We start from the raw sequence: 14527 nt of genomic DNA, 5'->3' as shown, positions 1-14527 counted from the left end.
GTCCCTTAACGCCATGCCTGACCCAGGTGTTAAAAAGCGGCGCAAATGCGCCGTTTTTAGCCACGCCCACTCCCGGGCGTCTCTTTTGCCCGGGAGTATAAATACCACGTAAAGGCCTGGGAGTCATTTTTTAAGACGGGAACGCCTCCCTTGCATATCATTAACGCAAGGAAGGGGTTCACGCTAAAAAATGACGCACATTCCGGGAACTTTGGCGCTAGACGCCTCTAACGCCATAGTATAAATATGGCGTTAGTTGGCGTTAGTTTAGCGTCGAATTTGCGTCGAAAAAAACGACGCAAATTCGGCGCAAACGGAGTATAAATACGGGCCCATATTTATACTCCCATGTAAAAATGGTGCAAGGGAGGGAGGAGGGGTCAAAAAATGGGGCAAAGCTTGCTTTGCCCCATTTTTTAAGACCTGGGTCTGGGCAGGCCTTAGGGGACCTGTGGCCCTATTTCCATGGTGGAACACCATGGAATGAGCCCTGAGGTGCCCTACCTAGGCCCTAGGGGCACCCCCACCCACACTAGAGGGACTGCGTTGGATGGGGGACCCCATCCCAGGTAAGTACAGGTAAGTGCATTTTATTTTTGAAAGTGCCATAGGGGGCCCTGAAATGGGTCCCTATACATGGCACAGGGTGCAATGGCCATGCCCAGGGGACCCCGGTCCTCTGTGCTGGCCACTAGGGTGGTGGGCATGACTCCTGCCTTTTCTAAGGCAGGAGTCATGTGGCATGGTAGGTTTAGCACCATAAAATTATGCTAATCTGGTTAGAGTCATTTTTTTTACTCTAACCTGCCTAAAACCATTTTCTGGTGCTAAACCCTCTTCTTCTATACTGCGAGCTCCACCCGACTAAAGTCATTTTTTTTAAACTCTAGCCTTCCCTTTGCACCGGCTTGCACCATTCCATAAATATGGTGCCCGGGTGGTGCACAGAAATGGTGCAAGCCGGTGCTAAACTTTTTGGTGCAAAACTGAGTTAGTGCAGTTTTGCAGCAAAAAGTATAAATAAGGGCCAATATTTTGTAAGTTTGCGCCACTTTTGCGTCATAAAATGACGTTAATGCAGTGCAAAAAAAGTTTAAATCAGGGCCTTGGTGCTAGATGGGTCTAGCACCAAAGTATAAATATGGAGTTAGTTTTGCACCGAATTAGAGTTAAAAAAAATGACACTAATTTGGTGCAAACAGAGTATAAATATGCCGCAGAGTATAAATATGCCCCTAAATATGGCGTTAAGGCCATAGAGTCATTTTTTGCACGGGAACACCTACCTTGCATCTCATTAAGGCAAAGTTGGTCTCCACTTTCAAAAAATGACTTTAACTCCATAAATTTGGTGCTAGAGGGGTCTAGCACCAAAGTATAAATATGGAGTTAGTTTTGCACCGAATTAGAGTAAAAAAAAATGACACTAATTCGGTGCAAACAGAGTATAAATATGCCCCAAGGTCTTTGCAATTCTGCGGTTGAACCACATTCTCTGTTATGTTGTTAAAGAAAATGTTGTGAACGAATGGTGTCGGGCCGCTTATTCTGTCTGGTGTAACAGCTTCAGTGGACCGAGCAGAGTGCTTAGAGATAAGAGATTCGGATGAAAGATAAAATATCTTCAGCTCTTTTTTAGTTCATACTGACTCTGTAATGTTATTAATAGCATTGTGAATTTAAGACTTACCCTCATTTGTGAGCTCTTGTGATTTCCTAATGCGCCGCTGCCCATGTCGGCATTATTTGTTTCATAGTGAGATAATTGACCTGTATAATATGGATAAATAATAAATGCATTGGTAGCCATGCAAAACTTACTGTACGTCTATTCTAGCAAGAGATTCCGTATATGAGGTTAACTCATCTTTCTCTGCCTGTCTACCTCAGCCTCTCTCTATCTCCCTTTCACTCTTTCATTGCCATTCTCTTTCTACCATAACTGTTTGACTCTGCTCTTTCCTTCATGTTTCCTGTTTCATTCTGCTTTAAAGTGGTTTACCATTCAGGGAAGGTAATAAAGTGGTATTTGAAATGTGTCAACACTGCCACCTGGTGGTCCATAGTGGGAATTTTAAATTTACAAGTTACATTTCATTTTTTTTCCTTTGCCTTTTCAGATCAGCATCTTCATGACCCATTTATCCAACTATGGAAATGACCGCCTGGGACTGTACACATTTGTCAACTTGGCCAACTTCGTCCAGCGCTGGACCAACCTGAAGCTGCACACCCTACCGCCAGTGCAGCTGGCGCACAAGTACTTCGACCTCTTCCCCGAGCAGAAGGACCCAGTGTGGCAGGTAAAGGCATTGAAAATGGTTGTGGCAGTGCCTCGAGCTTGGTATCCAAGTGTCCTGCATTTTGAAGGTTTGTCCTGCAATTGTGGCTCTTGTACTGCTTCTCGCACAGAGGCACTATAGGACACCCATTCTCCTGCTTTTTGATTCCCCGTAACTTTAAATCTTCGCAAAGGATAAGCAACTCTCATTCTTTCAGCCCTTTCTGAACTGTAGTAGTCGTGACTGTGACTAGGGTGACCACCCGTCCCTAATTTTCATAGATTGCCGTAATTTCGCCCTGTAGTCTGTTCTCCCTGATGAAAGGCTTAACAGACAGCATTTGTTCTAATTTTAGCCTTTAACCTAAAGGACAAAATGTAATGAGGCCAGATCAGTTTCCCCAGCTGGATTTAAAGGCATGGAGTCTCTCTCCTGTGCTCTGAAGGAGGGAGTGGCAGACAGATAAAAAAAAGTCCTTCTTTCCAGGGTGTCTCCTTCCCTGAAGAAATGCAAATGTGCGCAACTTGTAAATCTGCAAATGTAAAGGGGCTTGGATACCTGCATTGGCTTCAATCTAAGGAGTCACTTGAAGATTTCTGATGACAAAGATATTTTCTTTTAGAGAGGTACTGTAATGGTGCTCCAAGGTGAGCTGTGGAGTGTGTGGTTGTATTGGACTGTTGTTATTAGAATGTTACTACTAGGTATAAACTGTATGTTATTCACATCTGTATTTTAGAAGGACTTTTTTTATTTAACGGAAATGTATTGACGCATTTTGTAGCAGCCTATATTATGATGTGTGTAATGCATGTTTAAAATAGGACTTACACATTAACAGTTCTTTCAGGGGCCTCGGTACCTCATAGTACTAACAAACATTGGCAAAGCCAATAGGTCACGTCTACACAAGAGTTATTGGCTTTGGCAATGTGTTTTAGCCATGTCATACACCAGAGTGGCTGCTGTTCAGCATGGCTAAAAGTTAGTGGCATAGTGGTGTAGAGTGGAGTAGAGTGGCATAGGAGCAGTGACGTAGAGCACACTGGTGTAGAGTAGAGTGCAGTGGGGTACAGTGCAGTTGTTTACAGAGCATTGGCGTAGAGTGCAGTGGTATGGAGAGCATTCGCATGGGGCAGAGAAGAGTGGCATACAGTGCTGTGGAGTAGAGTGACATACACTAGAGTTGCAGAGAGTGCAGTAGTGCAGAGTGGTGCAGTGGCCTAGAGTGCAGAGTAGACTAGTGTGGCATAGAGTGCAGTGGCGTAGAGTGGTGCAGAGTGGAAATGTTTATAGCGGTGCAGAGTAGAGTATAGTGCTGTAGAGTGCAGTGGCTTTGAGTGGAGTGATGCAGAGTGCAGTGGCATAGAGTGCAGTGGGGCAGAATGCAGTAGTACAGAGTAGAGTGGCGGAGAGTGCAATGTTGCAGATTAGAGTGTCAGTGCAGTGGTGTAGCGTGGCACAGAGAGCAGTGGCGCGGAATACAGTGGTGCAGAGTAGAGGGCAGTGGTGTACAGTGCAGTTTAGATTCCACTGGCGCAGAGTGCCATTGGGCAAAGTAGAGTGGCATAGAGTGCAGTGGAGTGGACTGGCATACAATAGAGTGGTAGAGAGTGCAGTAGTGCAGAGTGGTGCAGTGGCATAGAGTGCAGAGTAGACTTAAGTGGCATAGAGTGTGGTAGCATAGAGTGGTGCAGAATGGAGTAGTGTAGCATGGTGCAGAGGGCTGTAAAGTGCAGTGATGTAGAATAGAGTTATGCAGAGTAGAGTGGTATAGAGTGCAGTGGAATAGAGTGTGTTGGTGCAGAATGCAGTAGTACAGAGTAGAGTGGTGTAGAGTATAGTGGTGGCCAGCACAGTGTTGCAGAGTAGAGTGCAGTAGTGTATAGTGCAGTTGTTTAGAGTGCATTGGTCTAGAGTGCATTGAAGTAGAGTGGATTGGTTTAGAGTGCAGTGGGGCACAGTGGTGTAGAGTGCAGTGACATAGAAAACAATGTGTCAGAGTAGAGTGCAGTGGCATATAGTAGAGAGGTGTAGGGTAGAGTGCAGTGGCATAGAATGCAGTGTTGCTGAGTGGAGCAGTGTAGAGTGGTGCAGTGTTGAGTATAGTGTTGTAGAGTGCAGTGCCATAGAATGCAGTAGTACAGAGTAGAGTGGTGTAGAGTACAGTTGCGACATAGAGGGCAATGTGGCATAGTAGAGTGTCAGTGCAGTGGTGTAGAGTAGGGCAGAAAGCAGTGGCATAGAGTACAATGGTGCAGAATAAAGGGCAGTGACGTACAGTGCAGTTGTTTACAGTGCATTGGTGTAGAGTGCAGTGGCATGGAGTGGCAGGGGGCAGAGTAGAGTGGCATAGATTGCAGTGGAGTACAGTGGCATACAATAGAGTGGCAGAGAGTGCAGTAGTGTAGAGTGGTGCAGTGGCATAGAGTGCAGAGTAGACTCGAGTGGCATAGAGTGCACTAGTGTAGAGTGGTGCAGAGTGGAGTAGTGTAGAATGGTGCAGAGTACAGTGCTGTAAAGTGCAGTGATGTAGAGTGGAGTTATGCAGAGTAGAGTGGTATAGAGTGCAGTGGAATAGAGTGTATTAGTGCAGAATGCAGTAGTCAGAGTGCAGTGGCGTATAGTGCAGTTGTTTAGAGTGCATTGGCGTAGAGTGTGGTGGTTTTGAGTGCAGTGGGGAAGAGTGGTGTAGAGTGCAGTGGCATAGAGTGGAGAGGTGTAGGGTAGACTACAGTGGCATAGAATGCAGTGGCTCAGAGTGCAGTGCCGTAAAGTTTATTGTTTCACAGTAAAGTGGCGTAGAGTGGAGAGGTCCAGGGTAGAGTGGAGTTGCATAGAGTGGCATTGAGTGCAATAGCATAGAGTAAAGTGGTGTAGAGTGCCATGGCATGGAGTAGATTAGAGTGACGTACAGTGTATTGATGTAGAGTGCAGTGGCATACAGAGCAGTGTTGAAGAGTGGTATAGAGTGGAGTTGTGCAGACTAGATAGGTGTTGCCTAGACTGGAGTGGTATAGCGTGCAGAGGCACAGAGCACAGAGGTGTAGAGAGGTGTGAAGTGCATTGGCTTAGAGTAGAGTGGTACAGAGTAGAGTAGAGGGGCACAGTGTGAAACAGCATAGAGTGTAGTGGCATAGAGTGGATTGGAGAAGAGTGCAGTGTCCCACAGTGCAGTGGTATGGACTGGTGTAATGTGGAGTGATGCAGAGTAGGGTGCAGTGGTGTGGAGTGGTGCAGAACAGAGTGGAGTGTGCATGGTGTGGTAACACACTGCTATTACAGACAACACGTTTTTGATTGACAATACATTGCACAGACATACCGTTTTTCAAATAAAACTATACTGTGCACTGACGATGATGTGTGGACATTGCATCACATAATGCAATGATTTGTTTTAATCATGTAAAGGTATTTGTTTCAAGCACATTTCAGAATTAACAAAGATGTGCTTCATTTGCACTCCTAATTCTGATATATTCTGAAGTTTATTCAAATGTTGTCATGTGACAGAAAAATCTCTTTCCTAATCCCAGGATCCAGCAAGATTGTCACATAAATCCTCTCACTTTGAATTCAGAGAAAGAAAAGTAAACACTAAGTTCCCACCGAAGACAGAGGCTGACGTTTGACCTTGTTCTTTGAATGCACAGCAAATGTGAAGAGATAAGAACAAGATTTATAGGATACTGTAAATAAGGTTTGGGCAAGGTAAGGGACAAACTCAAGCTGCATAGCCTAAAACAAATAAAGCCAGCAAATTGAAAGCAACAACATGTGAGTTACAAACCACAAAGCCAATGGCAAGCAACAGGCAGAATAGATTCCCAAGGAAGCTCTATGAATGTACTTAAAGTGACAACCATGGGATACTTTGTGGGGAAAGTCCAGTATATTAGTCCAGCCTGTATCTTGCAGAGGTTTGGCCAGGGTATTCAGGTAGTATGACGAGAAGACCTGGAGTGGTTTCCATGTTGCAGGATAGGTCTGTACACCCATTCTATCAGTTTGCCACCAGTCCCTATGGTGTAGAGCTTCTGGCACACCTCGTGTAGGATTAGTGCTAAGTGGCAGACATGAAATAGGGCATTTAATGATTGTTTAAGGTGGTTATAAGTAAGGAATAGACCAGGGTGGAGATGGTAGTTTGCCACAAGGGTTTGGAAATTTAGTAGCTAGCCTTCCAGAAACAAATCCCCCAATTTTAAGACACCTGCAGCATGCCATTGATGGAGTTGCTCTGAGCTCAGCCGTCCTGTGCGAGTGGGAAGGCTTAGCAGAGGTAGTGCAGGAGCAGAGTGTTTCTTTGCGTCAGTGAGTTTACAGGTTCAAGCAAGGCAGTAGAAAGCTGCGCATGATAACCCTAAATGGTGATCCGTAGAATTGTCAGTAGGAAACAATAAGCAGTGCAGTAAGCCCTCCTTAAAAGTCTTCACGGATAAACCCCATCTCATGTAGGGGGAGCGGCCAGAAAGCAGTGAGCCACCCATTGGACCTGTGCAGCTGAATAATAGCCAGAAGGCCTAATCCACCAGCAGTCACGGGTAGCTTTAGAGTGGAAAGAGCTACCCGATGGCGCTTCAGTGACCAAAACATATGTTTGGCATGTCTGAAGAAGGAAAGAAGGACAAGCAGGGGAAGGTTTGCAAAATAATACTATCATCGAGGTAGCACACTATCTTCACTAGTGCCATGTGGCCCACTACAGAAAGCAGAAGAGAAGACTAAAAAGCAAACTGGGCTCAGAGGGACCATTACACTCTACCGAGATTTCCATTCTGCAAATTAGTGGGATAATGATAGATATTAATCATTAGGTATCGAAAGGTAACTGGTTTCCAGTTCAATCTGAGGTCTAATTGTATAGAAAGGGGAAAACAATGCCATATGTTAAAGAAACACTAATTACATGTAATTTTTTTTACATTCTGTTTGCAATTTACATCCCAAATATTTTGAAGATTCTATGTGTTCTTCTTACTTAGGGATAACCCAGATCACTAGTTTGGCTTTTTCTCAATTTCGAAACCATTTGAAGGCATGGGCAAAGCGGGCAGGGGTCTGGCCCCTGCTCACCCTTCACAAGCACAAACAGCAGAACATTGCACCAGAAGAGTTTGCCAAAGTGGGTGGGTGCTGCTTGTTCAACCACTTGACAGTGCCTCCTCTGTTTCTCTCCTGTCTGCTGACAAAACTCCCCAGGTACCCAATACCTTCCGATAGTCTTGGTGGACTCATCTTGTCTGATTTTAGGAAATGTCCCACCTTGTTCTTCTCTTCCTTATTTCTTCGGTTCTTAGCAACAGCTTCCCAATTGATCTCGATTTCATCTTCCTCTTTTATTATCTTTGATTTGTAGTCCGGGCTCCCAGTTCTGAGATAAATATAGAGTCTCAGACAAACTCTAGTGCTGTGAGACTACAGATAAGTTCTGTGTACTTCACAAACTGACATTAGGTGTGAGACTGTCGCCCACACCATCTGCCCTTCCTCATTAACTTTTTTTAGGTTGAAAATCCATGGGCGGTTGGGGTGAGCCAGATGTTTTTGTTCAACTTGTTTAAACTAGCATAAGGTTAATTACCTTAATATTTCCCAAACTGTTTGCAAGATGTTTAAAATGTTCAGAAACATAATTAAAATGGTGTTGTTACTTTCTCTTTAAGAAAGATTGGGTAGATTTGGGTACGGGGGATGGCCTTGACACAGTGCTCAAGGGCATTAATTTACCACTGAAGAAGGATGTGATGTGACACCTGAATGTAGCATACCAGGAGGCAATCACAAATACACCTCAGTGAATAAATAGTGCTACTTTAAAAAGAGTAAATAAATGCACTGATAACGTGATGGGGTATAGCCTCTCTTGGGTGTGTCTGTAAAACTGACTTTGTTCTTGAATTTTTGTCCTGAACTTTGACCCTTTGTCCTGAATTTTTTACAGTCCTGACCAGAATTTTCCTCAATGCCAGGTGGTCACTCTAACTGTGACTGGAGTGGAGAAGAGCAGTAAAGGAGGGTCCTGCATATTGCACTGTCAGTAGCACATTCAGCTATACTCAGGGCCGGCTTTAGGATTAGGCAACTGGTGCGGCTGCACTGGGTGCTGACCTGGAAAGGGGGGCCCTAAGCTTGCGGGTGGTGGGGAGGTAGCGGCGTTGAGCAATACCTTACAATTTGAAATCACGTGCTCCAGACATGTGTTCAGCTTTCAGGCAACAATAATGCCTTGCGATCAATGTTCCTGCAGTAGAGAGAGATCAGAGTTTTCTCTAGTGGCAGTTTTGACTCGTCATAAAGTAGTGCAGAGGGTTACTATGCCTGCTGCAAAGAACAGATCTGTATTTTATGTGGATAGTTGAGTGGAGTAGTAAAGTTAGTCTTTACCAGTGCTTTAAAAGAAATGAAATGTATGTGAGAGAGTGGCTATGGAGAGATGAGGGACACTTTTACCTGGTGAACTGAGGTAATCTGAGGAGGAGGCAAGGGGGTGCCAAAAAAGATTGTGGCACCAGGTACCAGCCCGCGTTAAAGCCAGCCCTGGCTATAGAAAGTGTTAGAAATGGGGTCTTTGGTTGGCAGTCAGGTTAACCCTTGTCCAAGCAAGGACCCTCACTCTAGTCAGGGTAAGTGACACACAATCCAAATTATCCTGTGCCCACCCTCTGGTAGCTTGGCACTGAGCAGTCAGGCTTAACTTAGAAGGCAATGTGTAAAGTATTTGTGCAATAAATCATACAATAACACCATATAGCACCACAAAAATACACCACATAGTGTTTAGAAAAATATATAATATTTATATGGATAAATGCAGGTCAAAACGATTAAAATGCAATAAGTATATGTTGAGATATCATTAAAAAATGATATAAAGTGTCTTAAGTCTTTTGAAAGCAAACAAAGTCTCTTTCAAGCACAAATGACCTGGATCGCGTGAAAAATCTCTGCACAGAACCGTAACAGGGAGGAGAAGCGTGGAAACAAAGGGGTGTGCGTCAATTTCTTGGGCCGCACACAGCAATGCGTTGTTTAGTTTTCACGCACGGATGGCTGTGCGTAAATTTCTGGCTCTCGGTCGTGGATCATCTTCGTGTTGCAGGGTTTTCAGATGCCCCAGGGACGATTCGTGGATTTCCTGCGCAGGCAGGACAAAGTCACAGGAGCTGCATCGATCCAGTGGGCATTGCGTTGAATTTTGTACCGCACAGCAGGCGCTGCATCGATTCCTCTCTTGAAGTTGGGCTGCGTTGTTCTGGGTCAGCTGTGCATCGATCCAGTGGGCCGTACGTTGAGTTTCTGGTCGCTACACTTGTGCTGCATCGATCTTCTCATTGAGAAGTCAGGCTGTGTCGTTCCGGGTCAGCGTGCAGTGAAATTTTCACCGCGGTGCAGGCTGTGCATCGTTTCTGGCAGGCTGTGCATTGAATTTTACCGCACAAGGAGTCCTTCTTGTAGAGTTGAAGTCTTTTTGGTCCTTAGACTTCAGGGAACAGGAGTCAAGCTCGATCCAAGCCCTTGGAGAGCACTTCTTCACCACAGCCAGAAAGCAGTAAGGCAGCAGGACAACAGCAAGGCAGCAATAAAAGTGTGACTTTCTCATAAATATGCCCCTTGGTGTTTATTTCTTTCATTAACTCATTTTCAAAGCACTCACATATTGCCAGATCAGTGAACAGAGGCACAGAGAGAGTATGATTTCCCCAGGATCAAAAACGTTCCTCACATAATAGAGTCAAGACTGCATCACACTGTATGCAGAAGACTATCATTTACCACCAAATTGTATCTTGATAAATACACCATGAGACTGGGCACTTCTCTACTCCCACACATAATATCCAATTTTAAATGCATGCTTACTGACAGTTTTTCCATTGATTCTAAACACTCCTAATTTTGGCAAAAAAAGAATGGAAGAATAACTTGCCAAAGAACACACAATTTGGCCTATTGGGAAGCTTTGGATAGAACCCTTGCCTCTTGATTCCATGTTTCTAAGTAGTCCACTAGGTCACAATGTGGGCTAAAGGGCCCTTCCAAGGGAAATGTTTGCATATGCTATTATTGTATGCTTTCACAAACAATTACCATGTGTTTTTACAACTCTTCCAGCATTCTCTTTAACTCTGAAATAGCCCTTGACTGGGTTGTCTTGGAGCTTGAAAGTGAAAAGAGAATAGTCCAGCGGCAACCATTTTGTGTTGTGAGCCACACCCAGCTTTAGAATTGTTTTCATTTCCAGCATATCCTGATGAAGTGGCAAAGTTGAAATTAGATGTCATGTGTGTTAGTTCAATGGCTAAAAACATACCCACTGGACCAGGTCCTGTGGCAATAGGTGGTTACTGAGCAATGTACTTGAGGGATCCCAATATTTAACATTGGTGATTGAAGGCTTCTTTAATAACATTTCTTTTGAATACCAGAATTGTTCTTTTTTCCAAACATGTCTTTCAAACATTGCAATAGGAAGCAGTCAATGCTTATTCTAAGAGGTGGTAAAGGGATTGGAACTCAAATGCAGTATGAATAGTAGTCACACTCAACAAGGTCATTCTCCAGGTGAGTTATATCTTTTAAGATGGCCCATTCTAAAAGAGAGGGACTGGGAATTTAACCCTAAAACTGCACTATGTGACTAATAGTCCCCCACCACCAACAAACATCTTCCGTTGCCTATGCAACATGTTTTCACACTCAATGTGTCCTTTAAAGTAACAATGGAAAGTTGACCATCATACCTTAGAGTGGTATGCCTCGAAGGGGGAGAAAGTGGTGATAGTTATTGTTTTGTTACAGCCCTGAAAGCCACAAGACTGGTAGAGCCGTACTGAACAGTAGTACATTAAGGCAACTGGGAATGGAAGACTTGTCAGAATGGTTTAATGGTATAGTTAATTTAAGATTTCAATCCAGTGATCAATGTTTTTGAAGCTCAGGTGGTTGCAGGACATGAGGCGTAACCTTTTGACTAAGATGTACATCCATGGGAGTTGAGTAGGGACACAGCTTTAATCCAGTAAGGAATTAAGGGTATGAATATCTGGTTGCAAAATACTGTTCAGAAATTCCAACCAGCCTTCTTGCAATGGGTAAACAATTTTAAGAACTAACATATGTACTTGTAGGTCAGTTCTTAAAAATCCAAATTGCAGTGGGTCGCAATCCAACCAAATACATGAATATTATTGAGATAGATCGCAAATTATGTCTCACAGGAGGCCAGCACAGGGATGGTGAATTTACACCTACCCCCAAATAATCCTAGCAATTAGCACCAGAGATCATAGTGACTCAACTAGCCAGAATTTTTTAGGAGATGTTTAGCTCATGGTAGTTCCCTCACCAGTGAAAAATTGCCTCTGTGCTTCCACTAATTAAAAAAGAAAACCTAGGGGCTCTTTTACAAGCCCCTTGAGCCACGTAGCATTGTTTTATTTATGCTACAGTAGTGCAAACAGTCCCCCGTACAGCTCTGAATGTACAAGTTGGTGCAATAGTACCATTGTGCCAGTTTGGATTGCCTTGCACCATATTATACCTGCGCCAGCTATAATGTATGCAAGGCAGGTGTTCCCCGCAAAGAGGGCTGCAGAAATGGCATAGTGAAATCTACAAGATTTAAACGCGACATTATGTGCTGTCACAGCATCATTTTTAATGCCTGCTCAGGGAAAGGCATTAAAGTGATGCTGTGCTGTTTTCATTGCCCCCCCGAGCACTGGTGGACTAGCGTCAAAATTTTGACACTAGTCCTGGAATGCTACAGTTTAACGCCACAACTACATCAGAATTTCTGATGCAGCTGTGAACACTGTGCACCATGGAGCACTGTATTGTAAATACAAAGCTCCCCTGATGTTGTTAGGGGGGGGTGCAGGGCAGCACAAGAAAGCTGGTGCATCAATCACAAAACACCTGTTTCTTGTAAATGAAGCCCCTAATCTCAATCCCCAGGAAACAGGTACCTACCATCCAATATCTCATCTGCTGACGCCTGTCAAAATTGTGGGGAAAGCTATGAACTAGGAATCAGCCTCTATGTCACTAACAATCACCTTCTTTACTCAATTCAGTTTGGATTCAGGAGTGTCCACAGTACAGAAACAGCTTGGATTGTGGCCTCATAGAATATTAGGCCAACACTAGATAAGGGAGGCAAAGTAGCCCTCATTTTACTTGACCTGTCAGCTGCATTCAACATGGTAGACCACGATCTGCTACTCGACCGTCTCCATAACAATGGGATCAAAGGATCTTCCTCAGTTTTTTTAAAGATCCTTCCTCTCAGGATGGGAAGAATTTGTTGTCATTAATGAGTTTGTCTCTAAACCCTTTACCTTCATTGCGGGGTCCTTCAGGGGCGTTCTATGAGCCTGAAGCTTTTTAATATATATGGTACACCACTGGTAACCTTGATCAAAGCCTTCAACTTTTCCTTTGTGTCATATGCCTATAACACACAAATTGTTGTTTTGCTTTCCAGTAACAATACAGCTATAAGATTCCTTAACAGTGTGTTGGAAGTAGGTAACTGTATGAGGGGCAACTTCATGATACAGGACTGACCTTTTTCAAACATAGCTTTAAATGGTACAACCCTACCGGAATGCTCCATTCCACCTCTGCCAAAGATGTCTCCAAGTTCAAGTTTTCCTCTTGGGGCGGCAGAAGTTTTGTTGTCTGTACCACAAACTTATGAAACAGACTACCTCTAAATGTGAAATCCATGACCAATATCCTTCTCTTCAGAAAGTCTTCAAAAACCTAGCAGTTTGTAAATTAGTAAGGGCTGTTCATCTGACAATCTGTCCAGAACATTGGCAGCGCCACTACGCCTCTTGGCAATCACACACACTTTACAAGCATTTATCGCATCATATCATATATCAAGGTGGCCTGCTGGGGCTAGAAGACTCCTCTGTCTGTGATTGCTGCTAAAGAAAGCAACATTGTTAATAAAAAAGGCTGCCCATTTTCCTTAAATGAAATGGGCTGCTTTTTAAAGTTTTGGTTTGTTTAAGCGAAATGGTCCTGTGGACCAATGCCTCCTCTTAAACATTTATTTTTTTAATTTTGGAAGATGAAGCAGGGTTCCCACTTTTGCAAAAGAAACAAGATGGAAACTTCTCAGACCCATCAGTCTCCGTCAATGGTGAAGAGAGGCCCGGTGGGAGACTCGGAGGGGAGTCAGGGAAGTTTAACAGGCCTGGTCTGCACTGTAAGTGGTGAAGGGAGGACCTGGAGGAAAATGGAGAAGAAGCATGAGGTTCTTTACCGTCCCATAGGGCACTGTCAGTGGTGAACAACGGTCCAGTGGGAAATTGAGGGGCAGCAACCACACAAACCCGCCAGGAGCAAACCAGCAGCAGAAGGGAAAAGCAGCATTTCATGTCACAGACCCACCGCCTACTATTAGTGATGAACAGCAGCCCACCAGAAATGTCATGAACCCACCAGGTCTATGAAAAATAAAGAGCGGCACAGCAGGGTAATGAGGAGCAAAGAATGCAGGGTGGGTCCCCCACCATAAAAACAAGAAAAACAATGATAAATTAAAACAATTACAATTCAAAAAGAATGATTGAAAGCGTGTTTGGACTACTTATTTAGGGTATGAACATCCGTGAAATGTTGTGGGCAGATACCATTACAAGTGGACAAGCCTGTTAGGTAATGACTGAATACGTACAATAGCAGGTGTCAGGGAGAGGCAGACAAAAAGGCCACTTTCTGTATCTTTATGTCTGTTTGTTTTTGTTTGTGTGTGTGTGTGTGTGAGAGAGAGAGAGAGCGCGAGAGAGAGGAAAAGGGAGAAGGAGGGCGAGAGAGAGAGGGAAAGGGAGAGACTGAGAGATGGCTTAAACTCTCACCAAACATCTAAAGCTCGCCGTAGGGAATACCTAAAAAAAAACACCATTTCTTATCCCCAGTCCCCTCTCTTGTCCGCCGTACCAAGCAAGATATTCCCACACAGTCAATAAGCTAATTTCACTCCAATATGTATATGTATTACTTATTAATGTTGCTCAAAACAGCCAGATGTGAAGTTGGCATGGCCTTGACCAGATAGCTCCTGCCTAAACTATTTTCAAATATAGCAATAAGATAACTTTATGCACCTCTGATGAGTAATTTGGCGTTTAATTGTGCCTTGAAAATGTCTTCCCACTTTTATTGTTACATTGCCATGTCATTGAAGGGTCACAGGTCATGTCCCACTGCACAACTAATACAAT

The 14527-nt window shown here is 43.9% G+C and overlaps 1 protein-coding gene across 1 annotated transcript in view; it reads left to right on the top strand.

Annotated features, from left to right (window-relative positions):
- The window catches only part of LOC138301701 (bifunctional heparan sulfate N-deacetylase/N-sulfotransferase 3), a 546324-nt gene that overhangs the window by 395241 nt on the left and 136556 nt on the right, over nucleotides 1-14527 (top strand). The window contains exon 7 of the mRNA XM_069242218.1: nucleotides 2121-2303. Coding sequence (XP_069098319.1) covers nucleotides 2121-2303 — 183 coding nt within the window. The remainder of the gene's footprint in view (nucleotides 1-2120; nucleotides 2304-14527) is intronic.

This window comes from Pleurodeles waltl, chromosome 1_2 (assembly GCF_031143425.1).
Source record: "Pleurodeles waltl isolate 20211129_DDA chromosome 1_2, aPleWal1.hap1.20221129, whole genome shotgun sequence".
In the NCBI taxonomy this organism is placed as follows: Eukaryota; Metazoa; Chordata; class Amphibia; order Caudata; family Salamandridae; genus Pleurodeles; species Pleurodeles waltl.
The sequence above is the reverse complement of the archived record's forward strand: the minus strand, read 5'-3'. Positions and strand labels throughout refer to the sequence as shown.